Raw genomic sequence first — 27,017 nt, 5'->3', positions numbered from 1 at the left:
CTCCCCTATTAGTGGGTGCTTTCTGGGTCTCGTATACAAGCAATAAATCCTGTGCTGAAAAAACAAACAACAACAGAAAACTCACACAAACTTCCTGGCAGAGAATTGGACAGATATTCTATAGCAGATACATCCTAACTGCTACTGAATTAATAATTACAACTTCCAATCTGGATGTGCAGAGTCAAGAGGAATGAAACAGATTCCCTTTTGCCCTTTGTGTTAGTTATCTACTGCTGTGTAACAAATTACCCCCCAAGCTTAGTGGCTTAAAATAGTATTTATTATCTCACAGTTTCTGTGGGTCAGGAGTCCAGTGCAATTTAACAAGGCCTGTCAGCTCTAGGTCTCCCACAAGTCTGCAAGCATCTCAGAGCTCTGCTCAGAAGGATCCCTTTCCCAGCTCGCTCATGTGGGTGTTGGCAGGATTCAGTTTCCCACGAGCTGTTGGTTCCTGGGCAGGTGGGCCTCTCCACCGAGCCCCCCAGAGTGAGTGGTGAGCAGCACTAGAAAGTACTGTGAGCCCTCCTCAAAGTCAGGATGTCCATTTAGAACTGAAACTTACAAGGTGTTCTCCTTTCCAGGGACTTCAACATTTTCCTCATTAAGGACCACTTTCAATTTTCCCGAAGTTCTATGAAAGACCAAAAAGGGTGGGGACTGGAGGAAATGGAACCATGACTGTGGGAGGTCCCACCCCCATTAGCCTTGCCCCGCCTCTTGAGCGTTCCCCTAAGCTTAAAGGTAGAGGCTCTGAGAAGCTGCAAGATCATACAGAGGTGGTTATGGAAACTGTTCCCCTATTAAGACAGAAAGGGCATTCATTATTCCAAGTGGCTGACTTTGGTCAAAATTTCCAAAGGAGGAAATCAACTCTCAAGCTTAGAACAAAGTATTAGGCAAACCAGAAACATCCACGAGGACTACAGAAGTTCAGGTGTCAGGCATTAAAATTATGGTTGGTTTCTGCACATCTCATTAGGGGAGAAAAATAAAAATGTACTTAAACGGACCAGAGGGGAGTCAAGGTTGATCCTAAGGGCTGAATGATCTGAACTACAGAGACAAGCTTAAGAAGAAAATCTATACTGGTCAGAGCCCAAGTTAATGGAAAATGTAATTGAAGCAAATGAAATGCTCAGCCACATAGGTGGTGTGGTCTAGTGCCCTTTGAACCAGGAAGGCTGGGCCAAGAGGCCACAGAGGGCCCTAAGGGAAAACACATGAGCTTATCTGCAAGAACAAGGGGCGGGACTGAGCCTGAGGGGAAAAAAAACCCCTGCAAACCTCCGCAAGAGCCTCCGTGAAGGGCTGCACGAGGGCAGGAGGAAATCTGCTTTCTGCCTTTGAGAGGTCCGCAGCAGAAGGCCCTTCTGTGTCCCTCAGCACCGAGCGTGAGTTGGCACTGCAGTCCCGCAGAGGAGCGTGGGTGGGGCTGCCTAGGGGCAGAGACATAACCACTAAGGTAGGAACCGAGCAAGGCGCTCATATCCGGGCTGAGGAGTACAGCTGCAGCCCCATGGGGCACCTGCTACTGCGTCCTGGGCCTTCTGCCTACTGCGCCTTCCTCTTGCTGCTTCTCTCTTTGCAGGGCTTTCTTGGCCTTCCAAAGCTTACTGGCTGGGCTCTCTAGGGGGTGGCATCTGGCTAAGCATCCAGCCATAGTTATTCCACAGCTCCTTGAATCTGCCCACTGCATTGCTGCCTTTTCTATTGTGGGTTTCAGGGCTCAGGCTCCAGGTGCTGCTGTCTCTTTAAGCAGCCGAGCCAAGCCGCCCACACGTGCAGCCCTCTGGACACTGCCCAGAGCCTGGGCAGGGTTGTGCAGCCAGCTAGGCTGGGCAGACCTGCTAAGGGTCAGGCAGTCCATCCCGATCCCAAGAAAGGCAGTGGCCTGGGGGAAGGTGGCAGGAATGACTGTAGAAACGGTTACTCTGTGCAGCTGCTCCCTTAACCAGGAAGTTACAACCGATGCAGGGAAATAAGGTGGAGAGTGGAGAGAGAGAGAGAGAGAGAGAGAGAGAGAGAGAGAGAGTGTGTGTGTGTGTGTGTGTGTGTGTGTGTGTGTGAGAGAGAGAGTAGAGAGAGAGAGAGAGAGAGAGAAAGAGAGAGAGGGAGAATGAGAGACAGAAAAAGAGAGTGAGAACTGTTGAGCGACAGGAAAGCATAGTGTCTAAGACTGGAAGTTTTTATTCTTATTGCATGAATGGGTACTATGTGAGAATACTTTTACAGATGGTAGTATTGTTGCTTTTCAGGGCTTCATTTGGTTAGAGAATCCAAGTAACGTGCCAGATTAATTTTTAAAATAAAATCAGTAGTCCAGGCTCACTTAACTGTGAAGTTCTGTGTCCTAGATGAGAAGAGAACTAAAACCTGGTCAGGAGTGTCCGCGGTTTGATACACGTGGCCCCTTTCCCTCTCTCTCCCCCTCTCTCCACTTTGGGACTTTCTCTTTCTCCTTCGGGTTCTTGGCTTTCTCCTTCCCGTCCCTCTTCCTCTTTCTGCTTCTTTTTCCAGAGGCTCTCTGCACTCCAGGTGCTCACGCCTGAGCTGCCGGGGCTGCAGCAGGAATGGGTTGCACCACCAGGTGTCCTGGAAGCCAGGGATGCAGGGGCATCCCCCTAACCCCACCCTGCCCCAGACCTCACACACTCCAGACTCAGAACCCTGGAGCTTTGTTCCCCAAACAGGGAGGCTTAGACACGGTTCAGATTCATAAGCAGAAGGGTATCCCTTGAGGCTTGAGTGGGTTTGGCTTATTCTGGAGTGTTCCTTGGCCTCACTAAGAGCAGGCTTTATACACAGCAGCTGGAGGAAACTATAGTCCACAAGCAAATTAGCAATGGTGAAGAGGGAACATCAGGCTCTCCTGAAAGTTCCCAAGACACTAAAAAACCCTGAAAATGTGAGAGATTTTTTTGAATGTGTCGCTTGTGCCTTTCTATTTAAGCATGCTCTTATGATTGTACAAAAAGCAGATTATTCTTTTGTTTTCTGGAGGAAAGATTTAATGATTTACAAGTGGCATTTAGTCTCCTGGATGGATGCAGGGGGCTGTAGAAGCGCATGGAAAGCCTCTCGTGTACCCCTTTGTTCAGCTGGTCTTCTCCACAGCAATGAAACGGCCCCAGATAGAGGCTGGGGCTGGACACTCCTGTTTGTGAGAGGTGCCACGGTGACAAGACAGCTTACTTCAGACGAGAAAGGATTTTGTAAGGAACCAGGAGGAAATGACCATGCGTGTCTTTGCCTGTTCCTGTGGTTTGCCAGGAGTCTGTGCAGAAGTTAGATCCTCCACGGGCACTTGTGCCGAGGATCCCGGTCTGCTGGCCCCATCTGGTGTCACTCACCACTCAGCCACAACACTGCTTGAAAAGTGTGGTTCTCTCTCCAAATGCAGATTTGGTCCTTTTTTCCCCCAACTTTAAATAGTGGATTTAGTGAACAAACGTATGTCACAGTTTAATTAAATTCTTAAGCCACTAGAAGTTCTGTGTACTCTAATCCATCTGTCTGTATGTTAGATGACTGAATGATTTCGAATAGTGTGAAGGATATGTGTCCAGCAGTCATCTTTTCAACTAAAGCAAGAGGGATTGGGCTCAGACGTGAGGAAGAACTTTTGGGCAATGAGATTTGTAGCACAATGGCCTGATTGCGAGGGAGATTGTAAAATCTCTTTTGGGAAGCTTTTAATTAAGAGGCTCAGTCATCTACCTTAGTGTCCTCTCTAGACGCCACCCTGCCTCAAAAGAGGGATTGAGGCTAGCTCATTGCATTTCAAATGTTAATGTATACCCTTCATCATTTTTACTGTGTCTGAGTAACACCCACAGAACTGTTTACTCAAGATATTCCTTTCAGTTGATCCATTTCTTTTAACTTTAGCCTTTAGTCAGCTTAAGCAATGACATTGTATCAATGAAATCATTGTCTGATGTGCTAATTATATTTTATTCATGTGCATTAAAGGATATGACTATGGCCAACAAGTACTTGAAAAAATGCTCAACTTCACTAGTCATCAAGGAAATGCAAATGAAAACCACATTGAGATATCACCCCACCCCAGTTATACTGGCTATAATCAAAAAGACCGAGAATAACAAATGCTGATGAGGATGTGGAGAAAGGGAAGCCCTCCCACACTGTTGGTGGGACTGTAAATTAGTACAACCACTATGGAAAACAGAAGGGAGGTTTCTCAAACAACTACAGATAGGTGTTTCATATGATGCAGCAATCTCACTTCTGGGTATAAACCCAGAGGAATGGAAATCATCATGTTGCAGGGATACCTGCACTCCCATGTTTATCACAGCTTTATTTAGGACAGCTAAGAGTTGGAACCAACCTAAATGTCCATAGACGGATGACTAGATAAGGAAAATATGGTATATATATGTACAATGGAATACTTCTCAGCCATAAAAAAAGAATGAATTTCTCCCATTTGCAACCACATGGATGAGCCTGGAGAAACTTATGTTGAGTGAAATAAGCAAAGCACAGAGGGATAAATACTGCATGTCCTCACTCATAAGTGGGAGCTGATGAGAAAGAAGGAAGAAAAGAAAGACCATGGTGGTGCATTGGGTTTGCAGAGGGAGAGAACATACCTAGGGATTCAAAGTGGAGTGGGGGCGAAAGGAGGAGGGAGAGGGAGGTCGGGGATTATACCCTGTGGGGGACACAGGGTATAATCACAATTTGTGGTAGTGGGCATGTTGCCAGTATGGATCTGGCCATCACATCCTGGGCATGAGTGGTGACAATTAGCTTTGTACCCCATGAATATTCATAACCAATAAAAATAAAATAAAATATATGACTATAAAAATAACATTTACCTGTTATTGTAGGTTGAATTATGTCCTCCAAAAAGATATACAGTATGTTCAAATCCTAATCCCTGGTACCTGTGAATGGGACCTTATTTGGAAATAGTCTCTTTACAGATGTAACCAAGTTAAGGTGAGGTGATAAAGGGCCTACAGCCAGGGAACTCCAAGGATTACCAGCCACCACCAGAAGCTCGGTAGAGGCAAGGAAGGGTCCTCCCCTGGAGCCTCGAGAGGGAGTGCGGCCCTGTCCACACCTTGATTTCACACTTGTAGCTTCCAGAGCTATGAGAGAATAAGTTTCTGTTGTTGCAAGCCACCTGGTTTGTGGTTATTTCTGCACCTTAGAAACAAATACACCCATGTTCTACCTAAAGTCGTTCCCTGTCCCAGCAGTGGGGTGCATGTAACGCTTGGGGAAATGCTGGGCTGGGTGCTCTGTGAGGGTCCTTCAACCCTGTAGTTGAATGATGATGGCCAGCATCGTATCAGTCATTTTTGTACTCAGTTATGATGTAAGCATCAGCACCCCTATTTATAAAAGTAAGGAAAATGCTGTTTAATCGGGTTTGAATAGACCCATCTCCTCAGTTCTGCAAGTCAACATGGTACATGTACCTGAACGTGTTCTTCATGTCTCCCCAGGAGCCACTCACAGAGCCATGTCTGGGGGATGGGCGACTTGTCTTGATGGTTGTTCCCCTGGGCAGACTTTGGAATCACTGGCACATTCTTTGCTGGGTAGAGAGCTATTGCTTGTTGCTCTCTGAAGTCGGTTTTACCTTCAGATGAGTTCATTTGGATCGTAGCCCAGAGGCTGGCTTTAATTACCTTGGATCTCACCAGTGGTCGTCAGCAGTTTTTAACCCAATAAAGTGCGTGTTCCCTTGTTCCCCATTCCCACACTTCATCATAGGAGAATGATCTTCCATTGGCATCTGTATTTTCCAACTATAATACAGATAGGTGAATGATCTGCATTCTCCACCTTAGACTGTCAGACTTATGTAGGCATATTTAATTTAGATTTAAAATATTTAATAAGCAGAAAAAAGTTTTCATTAAATCTTTTTCTCACTGTTTATCACAACCCTACATGAAGAATTTATATATAAGCCCTTTATAATGTGAATTTTAACGCATCTTCTGTGTAACAGTGGCTTTGTTGCTAACACTGGCCCAAATGTTTACTCACCAGTATTTATTGAGCACCTCCTCTATGCCAAGCACAATGCCAGACACTGTATGTAGCTTCCTCACATAGACCAAAGTGCCTGCCATTTGGGACACAAAAAGGATTGGTACCCCAGACTATGAGAACTTTCCAATAAAGGCAACATAATGACAGCCTTAGTGCTTATTGGCTTTAGAATGGTGCTGGCCTTTAGTAGGTGCTTAATGTTAGTTTTCCTCTCCCTTACTCCATTCAGGAAGCAGCCTAGTACACAGCTCTGTAGCCAGGTCCTTTTCAGAATCTTCCTCTGATGGCTTCTGCCCCAGAGGGAAGAGATGCAGTAGAGGCCATCAAGACAAAGGTGCAGAGTTCCAGGTTCCTGAAGACATTTGCAGCACTTCACTGGTCACGCAGCATGCAGCGAGAGCATGCATACCCTCGGCTGCACAGCTTCCTTAACGTCCTCATGGCCAAAGCAGTGTTTGTCAGACTTGATTGCACAGAACTCTTGAGAATGTGTTCACAGCTTCCAGTCTGAAAAACACTGGGCTTCTGCCAATAACTTCTTTTTAAAGACAACAACAACAAAACTTCCTTTACTGTGCCATTACTTTGTTGTGATGTCTTGGGCTATAAAGAAGACATTGTCATTTCAACACATTAGCCATAGAATAAGATCTTGAAATTCCTTTTAAGAAATAAAGTATATTGTAGATTGTATATTTATGCAGTCAGTTGCCTTCTAAATGTAACATTGGTTCCTTTTGGCCTAGAAAAATGCTTTCTCGATTTGTATTGAATTCAACACACATTCCAAAGGGAATTAAACATTTTATTTTGTTTTAGTTTTGTTGCTTTTCAAGTGAAAGTTCTAATATATTTTATTGTTTTTTCTTAATTTTTTTTCATTGTACATGTTTATGGGGTGCAGTTTGTTGTTTCAATACATGCATATATTGTATAATAATCTAGCAGAACAGTTAGCGTGTCTATCACCTAAACATTTATCACTTCTTTGTGGTTACAACATTCAAGATCCTCTTTTCTGTCTATCTTGATACGTACAACACAATATTAGTAGCTCTTGTCACCCTAGAGCACCAGAGCTTATTCTTCCTATCTAACTTTTACTTTGTGACTTTGTACCTGTCTACCAACCTTTTCCTGGCCCTCTAGTTCCCCTCCCTTTCCCTGTCTCTCGTAACCACTATTCTAATCTCTCTCTCTTTTTCCCCTCTCTTTTATTATTTTTCTTAATTGACCCGTGATAATTGTATATATTTATGGAGTACAGTATGATATTTGGGTACATTCTTACTGTGTGCAACGATCATATCAGGGTGCTTAGTATATCCATCTCCTCAAACGTGTCATTTATTTGTGTTAGAAACATTCAACATCATCTTAACTAGCTGTTCAAAGATGCACAGTACTTTGTTAACTGAAGTCTCCCTGTGTTACTATAAAACACTAGATCCATTCTTCCTATCTCTCTACTGTTTTGTATTCACTGACCACCCTCCCCCCAACCCTGTCTTCTCTTCTCCCCACCAGTCTCTAGTAACCACTATTCTGCTTTCTCCTTCTATGTGATCAACTTTTTTAGCTTCCGCCTATGAGTGAGAACATGGGGTATTTCTCTCTGTGTGCCTGGATTATTTCACTTAACATGATTTTCTCCAAGCTCATCCATGTTGCTGCAAATGGCAGAATTTCATTTTTTTTTTTTTTTTTATGACTGAGTGGTATTCCACTGTGTGTATATACCTGAGTTTCTTTATCCAATCGTCTGTTGAAGGACATTTAGGTTGATTCCAACTCTTGGTTGTTGTGAATACAGCCGCAATAAGCATGGGAGTGCAGGTGTCCATTTGACATGATGATTTCCATTCCTTTGGATGTATAATCAGTAGTGAGATTGCTGGATTGTGTGGTAGTTCTATCTGTAGTTGCTTGAGAAATTTCCATACTGTTTTCCATAATGGCTGCACTAACTACATTCCCACCAATGATATATAATAATTCCCCTTTCTCTACATCCTCACCAAAATTTGTTATTTTCTGTCTTTTTGATAATAGCCATTCTAACTGGGATGAGGTGATATCTCATTGTGGCTTTGATTTTCATTTCTCTGATGATTAGTGATGTTGAACATTTTTTCATATACCTGTTGGCCATTCGTATGTCTCTTTTGAAAAACGTCTGTTTAGTTCCTTTGTTCATTTTTAAATCAGATTATTTGGGTTTGTTTATTTATTTGTTTTTTGTTTTTTTACTGTTGAGTTGTTTGAGTTCTTTGTATATTCTGGATATTGATTGCATGTTGGATGCTGCAGGTTGTCTTTGGCTCTGTCGATTATTTCCTTTGCTGTGCAGAAGTTTTTAGTTTGAAATAATCCCATTCGCTAATTTTTGCTTTTGTTCCCTTCGCTTCTGAAGTATTATTCATAAAATCTTTGCCCAAATCTATGTCCTGAAGTGCTTCACCAATGTTTTCTTCTAGAAGTTTTATAGTTTTAGGGCTAACATTTAAGTCTTTATAAACCATTTTGAGTTGATTTGGGTATATGGTAGGAGGTGGGGGTCTAGTTTCACTCTTCTGCATATGGATCTCTAATTTTTCCAGCACCATTTATTGAAGAGACTGTCCTTTCTCCAACGTGTGTTCTTGGCTCTTTTGTCAAAAATCAGTTGGCTGTAGGTACAGGGGTTTATTTCTGAATTCTCTATTTTGTTCCATTGGTCTATGTGTCTGTTTTTGTGCCAGTACCAATAACTTTTTAAAAACAGCTTTATTGAGTTAGCCCTGTAACACTTTAATCCTACTGGTTAAAAACCTAAATGGACTTCCAATCAAGGTGGTGGAAATAGATGGTGATGGAGTTTGGATGTGTTGTCCCCATCAAAACTCATATGGAAATTTGACCCTCAATGTGGCAGTGCTGGAAGCTGTTTGAGTCATGGGCGAGGATCCCTCATGAATGGATTAGTGCTCTCCCTAGATGGGGGGAATAATGAGTGAGTTCTCGCTCTATTAGTTCCCATGAGAGTTGGTTGTTTAAAAGACCCTGGCACCTCCTCTCTCTCTCTTGCTTCCTCTCACCACGTGATCTGCTTGTACCCGCCAGCTGCCTTCCACTTTCTGCCATGAGTAGAAGCAGCCTGAGGCTGGTGCCAGACACAGCTGTCCCAGAATCATATGCCAAATAAACCTCTTTTCCTTATAAATTACCCAATCTCAGGTAATTCTGTTATAGCAACACAAAATGGACTAATACAGATGATACCCACCATCACCCTCTCCTACAGTCAACCAATTTGCAACTATTAAAAAGCAATGACAGTCAAGCTAGGGCCACTAGACCTCAGGGGAATAGGAGGAGAGACCTACAGAGTTCATGAAGGCAAGAAAAGCCACAATGAGAGAAAGAAGGGACTGCTTCAACCGTTTCAATTCCTACAACTTTGAGTCTGGCCCTGGTGAGCACATGGAGCAAGAGCTGGCAAAAGCCACTGTTGTGCCCTTCGTATGAAGTTGCTTGGAGGCTGCAGGGGAGAAGAGGACCTTGGTGGCCCTCAGGCCAGCAAGAACACTAACAAGGCTCCTGTGGGCACACATAGGAGTGAAGAGCCACAAGAACTGAAAAAGGAGCCACTCAGAGGCCAGCGAGTCTTCACAAGGGACTGATGCATGGCCATCCCATGAGAAGTGTTTGGAGTGTGGGGGTGGGGGGTGGGGGAGACAGGCCTACTGGAGGAACACTAGGGCACAGCACGGACAGCTGATCTTCCCTCCAATCAGTGCACGACCACTCACTGGTAAGGAATATAGAACTGCAGGGGGTGCAGTTTGCTGAAAAGACTTAGGCCCAGACCAAAGTTTCCACACAATCCAGGTGTACCAGACCTCACAAGACCCAGAAGTGCTTAGAAGGTCAACAATTAAAACCTGAGTTGCACAAAAAGCCTTCCCCAGACAATCAACAGCAAAACAGCAATTTAGCTCAACCACGGGGCTTAAGTGCTGGTCCCCACAGGAAATCCCCCCATTTTAGAAGTAACCAAAGGATAACAAATTAGTTCCAGTGCAGAGTTTGAGTGGTGGGAATAGTGAATAATCCAACACAGAACTGAAAGAAAAAGCAAAAAACCCACAGATCAAAGACAAAGTTCTGATATTAACCAGTAAGGGTCTAACACTGCCAAAGAACACCTATAAAACCTAGAAGGACCAGAAGCACCCCAGGCTCCCAAGCTGGAGTGGGGGGGAGGCTGAAGGCCTCAGCCATGCCCCCCTGTAATGTCCACATCCAGCCCAGTGACGACCACCAGACCACTGCCAGAAGCGCCCTGGCTCCCAAGTTGGGGGAGTGGGGGGGCCAAGGGCCTCAGCCATGCACCCCCCAAAGTTGGCATCCAGCCCAGCCATGACTGAACCACTGCCAGAAGCCCCCTGGGGACCCCTACTGGAATGAGGGGGGTGCCATGGGCCTTGACCACATCCTCGCCTCCTTCCACTCTATCTCCCTCCCCTTTCCCATCTCCCCCTCCCCCCAGTGGCTCCACAACAACATCTTAGTATGTAAAAACATAATAATAAATAAATAATTAAAAATAAAAACCCAAATGAACAATATTGGAGATTTGTTCAAGCCTTCTATGCAATGAATAAAATTGTAATACCAAATAAATAAATAAATAATCAGCTTTATTGATATATAATTCATATATCATACAATTCACCCATTTAAGGGTCCAATTCGTGGCTTTTAATATATTCATAGATATGTGAAACCATCTCCATGGTCACCTCAAAAAGAAACTACATACCCTTTAGCTATCCACCCTCCACCCCAACCCCAACCCCAACCCCTAAGCAACCAACATTCTACTTTTTGTCTCTATAAATTTGCCTACCCTGGAAATTTTATGTAAATTGAATCATTTAATATGTGGTCTTTTGTGGCTGGCTTCTTTCAGTTAGTATAACCTTTCAAGGCTCATTCACACTGTAGCATATATTAGTACTTTGCTCTTTTTTATGTTCAAATTCCCTGGTATGGATATACACATTTTTTTTTTTAAATTTTATTTTGTCGATATACATTGTGGTTGATTATTGTTGCCCCATCACCAAAACCTCCCTCCCTCCTCCCTCTCCCCCCTCCCACCCCAACAATGTCCTTTCTGTTTGCTTGTCGTATCAACTTCAAGTAATTGTGGTTGTTATATCTTCTTCCCCCCCCCCCCCGGTTTTGTGTGTGTGTGTGTGTGTGTGTGTGTGTGTGTGTGTGTGAATTTATATATTAACTTTTAGCTCCCACCAATAAGTGAGAACATGTGGTATTTCTCTTTCTGTGCCTGACTCGTTTCACTTAATATAATTCTCTCAAGGTCCATCCATTGGATATACACATTCTTTAAATTCATTCATCAGTTGATAGCCATTTGGGTTGTTTCCACCCTTTGGCTATTATTAATAATGCTGCTGTAAACATTCATGCACAAGTTTTTAGATAGACCTATGTTTTCATTTCTTTGGGGTATATAACTAGAAGCGTAATTGCTGGGTCATGTGGTAATTCTACTTTAACCATTTGAGGAGGTGCCAGACTGTCTTCCAAAGTGGCTGCACCATTTTCTATGGCCATCAGCAGTGTATGAGACTTCCAGTTTCTCTGTAGCACTGCCAACACTTGCTACTATGTGGCTTTTTGATTAGAATCATCCTAGTGGGTGTGAAGTGGTGCCTGATTGTGGTTTTGATTTAATCTGACTAATGATGTGGAGTATCGTTCATGTGTTTATTGGCCATTTGTATATCTTTTTGGAGAATGTCTATTTAAGTCCTTTGTCCATTTTTTAAATCAGCTTGTCTTTTTATTATTGAGTTGTAATAATTCTTAATATACTGTAGATACAAGTCCCTTTTCAGGTATATGATTTGCAAATATTTCCTCCCAATTTATGAGTTGTCTTTTCACTTTCTTGATGGTGTCCTTGGAAGTACAAAAGTTTTTAATTTTGGAGAAGTCCAATTTCTCTGCTTTTTTATTTTGTTGCTCATGCTTCTGGTGTCAAATCTAAGAACACTTTACCAAGTCTAAGGTCAGGAAGATTTACCTTCTATGTTTCCTTCTAAGAATTTTATAGTTTTTGCTTTTACATTTAGGTTTTTGATTCATTTCGAGTTAGTTTTTATGTATGGTGCGAAGTTAGGGTCTAGCTTCGTTCTTTTACATGTAGATATCCAGTTGTCCCAGTATCATTTGTTAAAAAGACTATTCTTTCCCCATTGAATGGTCTTGGCACCCTTGTTCAAAGTCTGTTGAACATGGACACGTGAGTTTATCTCTGGACTCTTAATTCCATTCCATTGATCTATACGTCTGTCCTTATGCCGGTACCACCTGTCTTGGTTACTGTTGTTTTGTCGTAAATTTTGAAATTGGGAAGTGTGTGTTCTTATACTTTATTATTCTTTTTCATGATTGTTTTGGCTATTTTATGTCCCTTACGATTCTATATGAGTTTTAGAATCAGCTTGTTAATTTCTATGAAGAAATCAGCCAGTATTCTGATAGGGAATGTGTTGAATCTGTAGATCAATTTGGGGAGTGTATTGCTACCTTATCAGTAAGACTTCCAATCCATGAACGTGGGATTTTTTTCATTTAGTTATATCTTTAATTTCTTTTAACAATGTTTTATAGTTTTCAGAGTATAAGCTTTGTTAAATCTATGTCTATTTTATTCTTTTTAATGCTATTGTAAATGGAATTGCTTTCTTAATTTTATTTTCAGATTGTTCAATACAAGTGCATAGAAATACAATTGATTTTTGCATATTGACCTTGTATCCTGCAAACTTGCCAAACTAATTTATTAGTTCCAATAGTTTTTTAAGTGGATTCCTTAGGATTTTTGTACATATAAGAGATAGTTTTACTTCTTCCTTCCTAATCTGCATGCCTTTTCTTTCTTTTCCTTACCTAATAGCTCTGGCTGGAGCCTCCAGTACAATGTCAATAGAGGTGGCTAGAGTGAACATTACTGTCTTGTTCTGACTTTAGGGGAACAACCATCCAGCCTTTCACAATTAACTATGTTGTTAGCTATAGATTTTTTGCAGACACTCCTTGTCCGGTTGAGAAGTTTCCTTCTATTCCTGGTTTATTGAGTGATTTTTATCATAAAAGGGTGTTGGATTTTGCCAAATGTTTTCCTGCATCTATTGAGATGATCATGTGACCTTTAAAAAAAAAATTTCATTGATATGGTGTATTACGTTAATTGATTTTTAAATGTTAAATCAGCCTTGCATTCCTGGGATAAATTCTACATGATCATGGTATATAAGTCTTTTTATATGTTGCTGGATTCAGTTTTGCTAGTATTTTGTTGAGGATTTCTGCATTCATATAAATAAGAAATATTGGCCTGTAGTTTTCTTTTCTTGTGATATGTCTGTCTGGTTTTGGTATCAAGGTAATACTGGCCTCATAGAATGAATTGTCAAGTATTTCCTCCTCTTCTATTTTTTTGGAAGAATTTGTATAGAATTGATTTTTTTTTTTCTTTAGATGTTTGGTAGAATTCCATGTGAAGTCATCTGGGATTGGGCTTTCTTTGTGGGTAGTTTTTTTTATTACTAATTTAATCTCTACCTGTTATATAGGTCTACTCAGATTGTCTATTTCTTCTTGAGTCAGTTCCAGTAGTTTATCCATTTCATCTAAGTTATCTAATTTACTGGCATACAGTTGTTGGTAGTATTCCTTAATAATCCTTTTTATTTCTGTAAGGGTGGTAGTAATGTCTCCTCTTTCATTTCTGATTCTAGTAATTTGAGTTGTTTCTTTCACTCACTCTCCTTTTTTTGTTTTCTTGTTAATCCAGTTAAAGGTTTGTAAATTTTGTTGATCTTTTCAAAGAGCCAGCTTTTGGTTCTATTGAGTTTTCTCTATTGTTTTTCTATTCTCTATTGAATTAATTTATACTTACATCTTTATTCTTTCCTTTCTTCTGGTTGCTTTAAGTTTATTTTGCTCTCCCCCTCCCCCACTGTCTTAAGGTGGAAGATTAGGTTATTAATTTGAGATCTTTCTTCCCTTTTATTTTTTATTTTTATTATTTTGGCTGCTGTCCAATAAGGGGATCCAAACTCTTGAACTTGTTGTTATAACTTCCTTTTTAATATAAGTATTTACAGCTATAAAATTATCTCTAAGCACTGCTTTAGCTATATCCCATCTGTAATGACTTTTATTTCCAGGTTAGCACCATGTGTGTCCCCAACTGTGAGAAGATCTGCTAGCTCCCCTAATAAAATCAAGTATTAATCTTTCAATACCTGCATTGTGGGAGAAATCTATACATGGAGAAGACATCTGGATCTTGTCGCCCCAGATGTGTTTCCCCATTGCCAGTTTTGGAGGATCCATCATTTTTTTGTTACTGACTGCATTTTCTTTGAGGATATCAAGATTCATTTTGATGGTGTCTAATATATAGATAACTATTGATGGAGCTAGGCAGACATGATCTTGTCTGGGGTGAGACAGACTAGAATAGCTTCCATCCTCTTTCTATTTCCATAATTCCTCTAGACTTTATCCAAAAAAATCCATAAAAACAAAACAAACAAATAAACAAAAACACCATTTGGCCACAGATATAGTTCACAGAGTTTACAGGCTGCAAGGTTGAGCTTTAAAAGTACAGAAAGGCCTGATTTACTTGGGAGGGTGGGGCTAATGATGAGGTCAGCAGACTCTTCGGGTCCTTTACCCACAACTGCACTTTAGATTGGCTATTTAGCTCTCCTGTGCAGGGTTTGGGGAGGACCATAGGGCTGCCCTGATCATCATTTCTGTCCCTGGTTGTTAGCCTTGGCAGAGGGTGGCTGCCTTCACGTGTACTGGGACTAAAAGTGTGGGGAGGAAGCACCATTGCACCTGTGTCACCACTCAGGCCACAGTCATTTCTCTTAACTCTGAGATATTGTGGCTCCTGCTTGATCTCTCCCAGGAATCCTGGGCCAGGTGAGGCAGGCAGTAGTGGGCAAGTGGGGAGAAAGCAGAGAGATTCTGACAAGCTGGCAGAGACTGTGCCAGAGGGGCCGAGCCACTGACAGAGAAAGACTTGGGTTTGGATTTTATTTTCAAGACATCAGTAAGCAAGATAATGAATTTTTCCTCTAAACATGGAGGGGAACATCTCCAGATCCAACTGAAATATGCTGTCATTGGTGAGGCAGATGTCTTAATGTGCTGACAGGTGTGCTATTTGGAATTAGGCTGAGGGGTTCATTTCTCCTGACCTCCCATCCTCACAGTTACAGGTGACCATGTTGCCAGGGCAGGGTTTGCCAGGACTGAGGGCTGGCTAGCTTCCTGAGCTGCTCTCTGATCTCTGCTTCTCTGCACTGCCTTCTTGCTCAGCTAAGACAGTCACCACTGAAGAGTGCCTGATGAACCCTGTGGGCATGAGCCGCTACGGAGTGGACTCCTCCGCCTCTACCTTTAACCCAAGGGGCTCCTTGTCCTTCTCCTCCTCGCTGTACTTCAAGAGACAGAACTCTGGAGATGGCCATCTTGGGGGAGGCCCTCCCACCACCGCTGGTGGTCCCCGCACCAGCCCCATGTCCTCTGGAGGCCCCTCGGCACCTGGGCTGAGGTCCCCAACCACCAGCCCCAAGAGAAACAGGACCTCCCTTGACGGACACAGATGTGGTAATGTAATGCATGCACTGGCTTCCCCATGACTCACTCTCCTCTGCCCTTGCCCTGGGAACACTGCATGAGAGGGAGGGGGCGTGGCTGTTTAAACGTGGGGCCACTGGGAAATTATAAGTCCCCGCAAGCCCCTTCATGGATTTTTCTTGTTCTTGAAGGTAGCCAATCTCAATCCTTGACCATAAGCAAAGAAAATGGTTTATTGGGGCTAGTCTGGGCTATAGGAATAAGTAGACTCCAAGGCGTGCACTGGCTCAAATACCATAGAAGTTTGTGTTCAAGAGTCCAAGGTGGGTGTTCCTAGTTGGTGGGTGCATCTCAACTCAGAGACCCAGGCTCTGTCCATTTTGTGGTTCTGGCACCCCCATAACCTCCATGCACCCAGCATCTAGCAGGTGGGAAGCAAAGGAGGGAGTGGAGACTATGGAGTCAATGGAGAGGACATACATGCTTCCCTGCAGCCTGGAAGCGATGCATGTCACTTCCACTCACATTCCATGGGCAAGAGCTGGTCACTGTGCCACATTTAACTGTGAGGGAGTCTGGGAGCTTAGGCCAGCCTCTGTGCCATGAAAAGGAAGAGCCAGACTTTGGTAAAGAATTGTCTCATGCATGGTGGGTGACACTTGAAGGGTACAAATACATGGGCAGAAGCAGAGTTAAGCAAAATTTTCACAGTGTTGGTTATAATGCCACTTCTGTCTCACTCACAAGGAAAGCATTTTGGAATGTAGTATACAAAAGTGCTTGCAGGGATGTAGGATTATAGGGATAGCTTGAAGGCCATTCTGATGGGTGTTTTAAACACCGTTTTCAAGCTCCAGTATTTTGTTCATGAATAGAGGCCATGGGGCCTTGGGGATAATTGCATGGACTTGAGCCAGGTAGCCTGGTCTGGACTCCTGGATCAGCTGCTGCCTGACTGTATGACCTTTTGCAGGTCTTAACTTATCTGTGCCTCAGTTTTCTCACCTGTAAAATTGGAATAATAATAGCAACACTTGCCTCATAGAATTGTTGGGAGGATTAAAGGAGTTCAAGGCCTAGGACACAGTAAGAGCTCAATACATGTCAGTAGTCACAAAATAGTCACAGATCACTTGGGCACATCCCTCAAACAACCACAGCCCATCAACTCTACAGCTGAGAACTGCTGAAGACAGGAGGCCCCAGGCCAAGGAGACAGGGGTGTCCGTCTTGCCCCCTTGTGGCACCCAGTGGGCTGGCTGTGTCTTCTTGGACAAGCCACATTTCTCCTCTGAGCCTCAGATCCCTCCACCAGTGGCCCCCACAAGTCACACACATGAGCTATTTGGTACGATCCAACATCCTCCACACACTCCCTCAGAGGACCGCCCATCCCGGATCTTGCCAGGGGAAGCCCAGACTTCTGCCTCTTGGGATCTTGCGTGAGATCAGGGAAAGAGCCCATCAGTGCCTGCTGCCTTCCACCCTGAGCAAATCAATAACTGTATCCTAAATACTGGTTGTCTTCTCTAGAACTTAGAAATACTGAAGAGAACCTTGCCTGAGACCCTGGAAACCAGAGTTTTTCATAATCAGCAGGACCCCATGGGGATGTGGGATGTTTAAAATCACAAAGCCACACAACCTCCTTGGAGTAAAGCTGCTACAAGATGCAACAGTTGAAGTTCATTTTTGAGCCTTTGTGATACACTGAAGAAAAATGAAATTATTCATTCTTTGTAGGAACATTAACTCTTTAATGCTCCAAAGATTCCTTTAATCCAGTGCCTTCTTGGATTGCTAAACAAAACCAGGAAGAGCCAGTCAGCCACACACATTCTCAGCAGCAAAATGCAGGAGGTGGGTAGGGAGGAAAAGGGTGCAGAGGGTAGTGCCGGTCTCTGAAAGAGGGCTCCATTCTGCTTACATTTCAGTGGCCAGAAGTTAGTCACATGGCCTCCAGCTACAAGGGAAGCTGGAAAATGTGGTTTCTATCCTAGGTGACCGTGATCCCAGATGGAAATCAGGGATTCTATTACAAGGGAAGTGGAAGAAGGGTATTGTGTGGGCAGCTGGCAGCCTCAACCACACCTCCTGATTAGAAGTGCTCCCTCCCTCCGCTTCTCTTCCCATGGCACTTTTTTTCCTCATCTCTAGTGTTTACTCTGTCCTGTTCCATGGTAGGGACCAGACTCCCAGCTTTGTGAGACCTCTTCCTCATATTTGAATCTCCCCCAGCTCCAGCAAAGGGGGCTCACTTGAGGGCTGTATTAAACTATCATTTATTGAGCACCTACTTTGGGTCAGACTCTCTCCACACTTTACTTATGACCTATTATTTTATATGTTCTTAATTTATTATTTATAAGAAGTATGTATTATGATATCCAATTTACAGATAAAGAGAGGACCAAGAGAAGGTCAGTCAAGTGTTGAGCCAGGAATTAACATCAACCATGCCTTTCAAACTGCCCTGGGGATTTTCAGACCATGCTTGATGGGCTTCAAGGGGTCCCTTTGAGGTTTTAGGGGATGGGGAAGAAGGGTGGAGAGCAGGAAGGACTCCGGGCCCCCCACCTCTCTTCAACCAGGGCCTCTTGACATTTGCAGAGTAGGGTTCTATGTGTGCTTTGCTTGAACAAAATTTGCACAGCTAAAAATGTCTGGAAACCATGGAGATAAACCACGCTGAATTGAATGACAGTATATTAACGTGGGAGAGAAAACCCCTGGCCTCCTCACCCATTTCTTACCAAGCTGTCGACCCGGTGCCTGCTGTGGGTCCTCTGGAAGGTTATTAAAGTCCCCCCTCCACCCCCAGCCCCAGCCAAAGAACTGCCAAAGAAAGTGAAAGCAGTTGGCGTAAAAAAAACTAGAACCCTCTTTAAGAGGGTTTGACCCAAGTCATAAACCCTGGAAGAGACCTCGAAAAGGGCTTCCCCACTATGGTTCTAATCAAAGTGGGTTAAAACCACAGAAGCCAAAAAACTACACAAGGCTGCAGGCAGGGGGGTAGGTATGGATGACATGACAAACTTCTCAGCCTTCTCTCTCGTGTGAACACTCACCTCAGCCTCCTGCTGTCTCGATATATTATACCTGTCCCACTGCTGGGGGGCTCTGAAGAGATGTGTTCACAGGGCACATTTCCCTGGTGTTTGCTGACGCTCAGGTAAAAATTTAAGAGCTCTACCCTGTCTCTCATCCAAGATATAATCACCAAGAGCTCTAAAGAGGTATTGGATAACAAAGCTTCCTGATTTTGCATTTAACAGGATGTGCTGTAGAATTCCCAGCCACAACTGGGTCCAAGATTCAGATTCAAGAAACAAAGGAAATCCGATGTTGTTACTACAACCCAAATGTTTCCTGTGGGCTGGATTTTGCTTCCGTGGGGTATGGTGTTGGGTGAGAGAGAGAGACTATTCAGATGGAAAAAGAAGAAGGGGGACACTTTATGTTGGGGGGGGCAAAGGCATGGCAAGGGTTTGCTCTTCTCTCAAGGAGAGAAAAGAGTTTGTGCAGGGACGGTGAGGGAAATCACGCTGGAAGATTTGGGATCCATGTCAAACAGGTCGGGCTTTCCTCTGTAGTAATTGTACACCACACACTTCTGAACAGGAGAATGAGCTGATGGTCTTGGGATTGGGGAAGACGAATCCACTGGCCATTTATGCAGTGACATATAATTATAAGAAGACTAGCAACAACCTTTCGATGAAGTCTGACTGTTTAATGCTTTACAACATTATCCAATTTAATCCTCACACCCGCCCAACACGGTTGTTGTTTTACAGGTGAGGCGTTGAGACTCAGGTTTTGTTCAGCCAGTCAGCAGATACTGAGCACAATACGTCAGGTCTCTTCTCTGGTGCAGTTCCACAGAGACAAACATATACAAATGACCGCACACATTTACTTACAATTGTAATTACTACTGCAAAGGAAAAGTGTGGGCACGATGACAGGATCGGGTGGAGAGGGGGTGCTCAGCCTGCCCTTGGGAGCCAGGAATACCTCCCAGAGAAGCCACCGTGGAGCCCCTGGAACAGGCAACAGGAGTTGGAGGGAAGGGGACATGGGGAGGAGGGGTGGCTGGAGGCTTCCCGGCAGAGGTCATGTTGCTTGCTGGGAGATCGCAGTGTCTGCTGGCAGCTGAGAAGGAATCAGGCCCACCTTGGCTTGACTTCAAGCCTGTGGTCTCTCCTGGGCTCTAGAGGCATCCTCTCAACTCAGGCAGGCAGGTCAACTGGTCTTGAAGAATTAAAAGAAAAACCTGATTAAAATCTAAGGATTGGTCAGGGTCTTTTCCCTCTCCTGTCCCTGTTACCTCTTAGTGTCTTGAAAACTCCAGAATGGAAATAATGAAAAACAACACTATTTTAGACCACCTGATCATGCCCAGATCGTGGCTACCCCGGGCACCTCACACACTATGTGTGGTTTCTAGGAAGGATGCATTCCTCAGGGGCCAGGTCACTTGAGATGCTGAGAACAGACCTACCCTCCCCTTCTCTTCGACTATGCCATCCCTCCCACGCCAGCTCCCGTGGCCTGAGGAAGGACACAGAGGGGTCCGTGTCAGAGATGATGGGCTCCCCTCCAAGTGCTTCTTGTCAGGCTCCAGCCCAGAGCCACGTATCCACTTGATTCTTAAACACTCTTGAGGAACAACAAATGACATTCACAATTAATAGAGAAAGAAACCGAGGCCCATAGAGAATGATCAGAGCCAGGAAGGGATTGGAGGCCCGGCTGTGGCCCTTTGTTCAGCGTGTCTTACATGGGGACACCCTGCAATGCGTGGCCTCAGTGCGTGAGCAGGTACCTCCCTTCATGTCAGCAGCCTGTGGCGGAGATGCCACACAATGGCCTAGGTGGAAGGGGCCATAGAGATCCTGCCAAACACCCTTATTTTACAGCAGAGAAGCACAGAGATGATCGCGTAGCTGGGGTGGTAGGGTTTCTGACTCCCAGCTCATTGTGCTTTCCTCTCTTCCACATCTTCAGTGTTAGCTGAAAGCTTTCCCCTGAGTTATGAATGAGAAAAAGGAAATTCCGTGCTTGCGGGTATGTGGAAGACAGGGTGATTCACAGACAGGTCCAAGTCTCTGTGCTGTGAAAATGTCCAGGATTGCTTTTCAACACTGACTCATCGTCATTCTCGTTCTGATAAATGCAAGTTCAGCTTTAGAAACAACAGCAACGTTTAATTACACATCCATTCACAACTGGATTTCACTTTTCACATGGCTCTGGCAGCCCCCAGGGAACGGCATGGCCAAGCACAGGGTTCTCCCTGCTGGAGCACGTGGCCATCTTAAAGGTGTGAGGCGAGCGCTCTGCACGCTCTGTTTGCTTAGGAGCAAGGTTTTTTCACATCCAGCACGTCTCATTGTTGACCTATCACACTGCCTGCTCTGCTGCGTCAGGCCGGACCATCTATCTTCCTGACACCTTCGCAGCAGCTCAGGGCAGTCAGGGAATTAGTGTAGTTATTATCTTTGTGAGTACAGACCATTGCTGGAAAGTTCCATTTTTTTTTCCTTCTAGAGCAAGTTTATGTGCATTGGATCGGGAGAAATTCCTGAGGTGTGACTTAGGCTTCCTGTTGCCCTCTGTCTTGTATGACTAAAAGGCCCCCTTGGAGACAGGCCAGGCCCCAACTGCTGCCGCTCCATCCTGGAAAAACAAAAAGTGCCCACAGCCAGCACCAGGTACCAGGATCAAAGCCCACTTTCCCGACTCAGTTGTGTCTTTCCCTGCAGAGTGGCTGCCCCAAGAGCCTCGTCCTTAAAAGCGAACCAGCCCCCTCTGCTCAGCCCCATGGCTGTGGCTGGTGGGAAAGTGATTCCCTGACCTTGCTCAAAAGACTTAGCCTCCCCTGGATGCTCCTGTTAATTGGTCTGGTTTTTTTTTTCCCCTTCCTGTCAAATACAGGAAATTAGATTTGACCTCTGCTCTGATCACTCTAAAATCATTCTTGGCACTAAAGACTTCCAGCCTTTGTAATCAGAGCATCTATTATCCCCTTGATTAACGTGATGCTCTGATGGGGCAGGATCCAAAAGCAAATGTGATTTCCCTGATTCCTCGTCCCCATGTTGAGTGCAGATGTCTTTAAATGGAGTGAAATCATCTTTAATAAGCATGCATCAGCATTTGCATGGCTCCAGGGTGCATTAACAACTTCCCAGCAAAATGCCCCTTGCCAAACCACCTTATGGGACCCTTTCAGGTCCAACAAGGAAAAGGCAGGGAAAATCTCAAAGTAAATCCAATTCTCAACCAAACCATTATGTGTTTAGGACAGACTCAGAAATGTGATGCTACATTTTTCTCAGCACTAATGGAGCACCATGCACTTCTCAAGCACATTAAAAGGAGGAAGGAAAAAGAGAAAGCAGAAAACCACTGTGCCCTGAGATTAAAGAAGGCTTCTCAATTGCTAACTTAGAATTATTCTGTAGGAAAGCTGCCTCATTGTTCAGAGCCTCAACATTTTTTCTAGCCTTAAAATAGGACTAAGGATTATCCATGCAAGGCTTTTGTATAAGTTACCATACGGCTTCTGCAAAGTATATTGATTCATTTCACATTTATTGAACCCATATTTACAAATATATTTACTTAGAGCCATGCAGGAGTCAATAATTATAACCCCTGCCATGAGAGGATCACATTTGTATTTTTCACCAAGCACTTCACCTAGGACCTGGAACAGAGAAGGTGCTCAGTAAATGTTTGAATAAATGGAGGAGGGGTGTAGATCCTCAGGAAATTAAAATCTAACTAGAGGTTACAGAGAAGTGCATAAATGATTGTACTACAAGACAGTATGTGCACAGCACCTTAAAGGGGGAGGAAAGTGACATTCAGATGGCAGAAAAATAGAAACATTGCTCCCAAAGGCATCAGGTGTTATGATGGCTGGTGGAATGTCAGTGAGAAGGAGGGAGGCTAAACGCCTTCTAGAGAGAAGCCAAAGCACCAGCTGAAGGTGGAGAAGGGGAGCTAGGGAAACACTCGGACAGCCAGTGTGCCAGGCAGGGCATGTGCAGGGGAGCAGGGTAGGCAGGCAGGGAGCCATCTTCCCTCTGTGGAGCACCTGATTCAGGTCAGCCAGAGGTCTGCACTATGCCATTTCAGTCCCCACACCTGCCCCTGCAGCCAGAGAGCACCTGCCCCTGCAGCCAGAGAGCACTCCCGATAAGCCGCATCATGGTCGGATCACTAGCAAGGGGCTGCTCCAGGGTCTGTCCCCGGGTGTCTCGGGCATCAGAGCTCCTCTTCCTCTCCATCTAGGAAGAAAGATATTATTGAGACCAAAGAGAATGCCTGACCTTGAGGTAGAGCATGGACTCAGTGCAGAGGCAAGAGGGCTCCATGGGGAGTAGAATGGGAGGTGGCACAGACGGAGCTGGTCTCGGGGAGGGCAGGAGGCATCGGCAGTTGTGAGCACTAGTAAGGAGAGAGTGAGGGGCAAGAAGACCCATCAGACGAGCAGGCAGGGGTTTGGGGAGAAGCTCTGGGGCGGGGCGGCATCCTCCTAAGAGCTGCAGACCAGTTCAGTGCGGGGAGCACAGAAGGGGGAGGTAGAGGGAGGTTTCAGAAAAGGGGAGACAGGAGGAGAGGCCTCCCTAGGGGAGGAGGATGAGTAGGTTTGGGACATACACACAAAAAGTCAACCCCTAAATATTGCCAGGCATCGAATTCATTACTCTCCTTTGCCTGTCCCGAGCCTTTTGGTCTGTCACATGGGAAATGGCACCCATGTGACTGTTTGTCAAGGACCAGCTGTGGACCAAGCACAGGGTCAGGCCCTTTGCAGTCAAGGTATTGACAGTCCAGTGGGGTACGTGCCCTGACAGACCTGGGGGGCTGTGGGTGAGAGGCCGTCCTCTTTCTGCACACCCAGAGAGATGGTTCTGAGGACGTGGCAGCAGACTGGCATCCCGCAGAGACCAAAATGCACCTCGGTCCTGCGTGTCTTTATCATCCCAGTGTGGAAGCCAGGGAGGCAGAAGGACTAGGTCCTGTGGCCTCAGAGCACTGCAGAGGCCCATTTGGACCTTCATCTGAGCACATTTATCCTGGTCACAAGCCCTCGGTCACAGGAGGCCCTTGGCCCACTGAGAGAAAACTGAGCAGAAAGGGTCTTGAAAACTCTGACTTAGATCAGAATTTCAGTGCATTGAAGGATATCCACTTTCTACTGCTCTGTTCCCTGGGAGAGCAGAGAGCTTTTGCATAGATGGGAAGGGGGCTGCCCCCAGGAGTGATCTTCCTGCGTTCAAGGTCCTGACAAGAGCAGCCACTCCCAGACTTTTCCTGTCACAGCAGGCCTCCTGGGCCACTCCCTTGGACTCCAGGGCACTGAGGAACTGCTCCCAGGCCAGGTGGGGCAAGCAGCACCAGCTTGGTGCTGAGGTCCTTGTCCACTGCCTCATGGTCTCCTTTCTATGCCCACCCCATCCAGCCTCAAGCCCTTCTGCAGATGGGCAGGATGCCAGGCGGCTGAGGAGCAGGAACCCCTGCACCTGGACCGTGGAGGACGTGGTCTGGTTTGTGAAAGACGCTGACCCGCAGGCTCTGGGGCCTCACGTGGAGCTCTTCAGAAAGCATGTATGCGAGTGTGGGCCTGGCCTGGGAGGGGACGGTGGGCATGGAATGTGGGATGCTGGGGGCCTGAACTAAGCTTTAGGGAGGGGCACCCTCAAGGGGGCCAGAGATGAGAGGGACAGATTCAACCACCAGCTTCTGAGAGCAGAACAACCACTTCGTTTTGTTTTTAAGGGATATCTGTCCCATCTGTTCTCTTGTTTTGGCCTCCACCAGGAGTGCCTGTTTTCCTGCCCATCCATCCATCTGTCTGTGCATTCAACAAACGTGTATAGCACTCCTGCAGTATGCCAGCAAACGATAATAGAGCCTATTCCTAAATTGCTTTGAGGATTGAATGACAAAATGCACATAAAGTGTTTAGCATGGTGCCTGGCTCATAGATAGCCTTCACTTGGCAGGTTTCATTATAATTATTTAGGAGATTCCACGCTTACTGTATTAGTTTTGTATTGCTGCTATAACAAATGACCACAAGTGTAGAGGCTTAAAACAATATAAATTTTTTATCTTACTGTTCTGTAGGTCAGGAGTCTAAGAGAGGTCTCACTGGGTTAAGAGCAAGGTGTTGGCAAGGCTGCATTCCTTTCTGGATGTTCTAGGGAGAATCCTTTTGCTTGCCTTTTCTAGCTTCTAGAACCACCATCATTCCTGGGCTCGTATCCCCCTACTCTCAGCTTTAAAGGCAGTAACATCAAGCCGAGTCCTTCTCATGCTGCCATCTCTTTGGTTCTCTCTTCTGATTTCCTCTTCCACTTTTAAGGGTGCTTATGATTACATTCCACTGCCACCCCCATAATCCAGGATAATATTCCTACTTTAAAGTCGGCGGATTAGCAACCTTAATCCCACCAACAACCTTAATTCCCCTTTGCCACGTAATTTAACATGGTCACAGATTCTGGCCATTAGGATATAGACATCTTGGGGGGAGAGGGGAGCATCCACCACAATTACCATGACCTTTCTCCTTCCTGTCTCTCATTTTATGTGGTGATTCTGTCATAGAAATCTGCTCTCAGATCGGGGGAGGATCCTCATCTAACTCAGCCCTCAGATTTTATTACGCATATATCTGACCTCACCTAACAACGGGGCCTTGAGACCAAGGACCATGGGGTGGGTTATGTTTAGACAGATTTGGGGTGGGGTGTCTGGCTCTCTTCCAGGGTGGTAGGAGACGGTGGGAGTCTAGGAGGTAGGGTGAAGGGAGAACATTAGGAAATGAGGCTCCTGGAAGGGCCCACAGGTGGGCTTTGCCCACCCTTCCATTTGGCCGAGGCCATGGAGAGTGAGTGGCACAGAGGAGGTGCTCCATCAGTATTGGCTGGCCAGACAGATGAGTGACAGGGGCTGGTGACCCCTGCCCAGTTATGAGTCCTGTAACTGTCACTCTTCTCCCCACCTAAGCACCCAAATTTCTATTCTTGTCTCTAGTGACCTGAAAACAGCACTGTAGGTGAGCAAGGAAAGCCAGCCTTGCTAGGTTCATGAAGTCAGTGTGCATTCTGGAGGGTTACCATTTTCACAGATGAGTGGGAGCCATACCAGGACTTCAAAGGATTGACTCATTCCCTCAAGCAGTTCTTTGTGCTAAGCCCTGGGATGAGGCAGGTGCATTATTTAGTGGGTGCCACCTATTATTATTGACAGGGTCAAAAAACACCTGAAATCCCTCATAGAGTATAATTAGCAGTTTTGTAATTAGCTAAAGGTAGGTGGGCCTACCAAGAAAAGAAACAAGAGATTAGGGTGATGTATGGAACCCATGGCTTCATACCAGCGTCTGGATAAAAAGGTAACCTCTTGTTTCAGGGTTTAATGAATGACGCTTTCTTGCTCCTTTATCCCTAGATTGGATGAGGAGATAAATGTCATATGTGAGCTGTTGGGAGCTTAGGTAGAGTTATGTTCAATTCCTTCAATCAGGGCAGAGCAGGAATATATAAAAGATCCAGTGTGTCAAAGACTCCAGGGAGAGGATGGGAAGAGGAGCACAAAGTGTTTGTTTGCTGTAATTTTTTTTAGGAAGATCTTGCCCTGAGACCTAGAGAATATGCTATCTAAATAAGTCCCTTGCCCTTACCACGTCCCCTGACCACACCTTAACCTTAGGCACTATTTGACGACTCTGACCATCCTCTGGGTTTTCTTTCTTCTGATCCTGTTCCACCAGGAGATTGATGGCAATGCTCTGTTGTTGCTGAAGAGTGACATGATCATGAAGTACCTGGGCCTGAAGCTGGGACCCGCACTGAAACTCTGCTACCACATTGATAAACTGAAGCAAGCCAAGTTCTAAAGTTTTTTGAAAGATAGAAGCAAAACCCAGGATGACGGATCTCAAGGTCATCTTCTGCCTTACCAACATCACGAAATAGGTTGTCCTATTAAAATTAACAGCCACAGAGACTTGTTCTTTTTATAAAACTTGTACATTTTTGCCTTTTAAAAAATTCAACATAGCCCTTTTGGAAAGGCTCGTCTATGTTAATGATTTGCCAAAAGATTTCAAAAAAGCCTATTATTTTTAACATTCCTGATATGTTGGTTGCTGTTAGAGTAGGCTCTGTTTGTGTAATGAGAGAGTGGGGAACCGAATGCTGTCACCCAAGGAGAGCCCTGGAGGGTTCAAAGGATGCGAGAAGGACCTTGGTCCCCGCGGCTCTGTG

The 27,017-nt window shown here is 44.9% G+C and overlaps 1 protein-coding gene across 1 annotated transcript in view; it reads left to right on the top strand.

Moving 5' to 3' along the window:
• Positions 1 to 26,647, top strand: part of SCML4 (Scm polycomb group protein like 4) — a 61,796-nt gene extending 35,149 nt beyond the window's left edge. The window contains exons 5-7 of the mRNA XM_063098186.1: positions 15,463 to 15,753; positions 24,203 to 24,348; positions 26,522 to 26,647. Coding sequence (XP_062954256.1) covers positions 15,463 to 15,753; positions 24,203 to 24,348; positions 26,522 to 26,647 — 563 coding nt within the window. The remainder of the gene's footprint in view (positions 1 to 15,462; positions 15,754 to 24,202; positions 24,349 to 26,521) is intronic.
• Positions 26,648 to 27,017: the final 370 nt, after the last annotated feature.

This window comes from Cynocephalus volans, chromosome 5 (assembly GCF_027409185.1).
Source record: "Cynocephalus volans isolate mCynVol1 chromosome 5, mCynVol1.pri, whole genome shotgun sequence".
NCBI classification, from domain to species: domain Eukaryota; kingdom Metazoa; phylum Chordata; class Mammalia; order Dermoptera; family Cynocephalidae; genus Cynocephalus; species Cynocephalus volans.
Note: the sequence above shows the minus strand (reverse complement) of the source record. Positions and strands in the feature narration are given on the sequence as shown.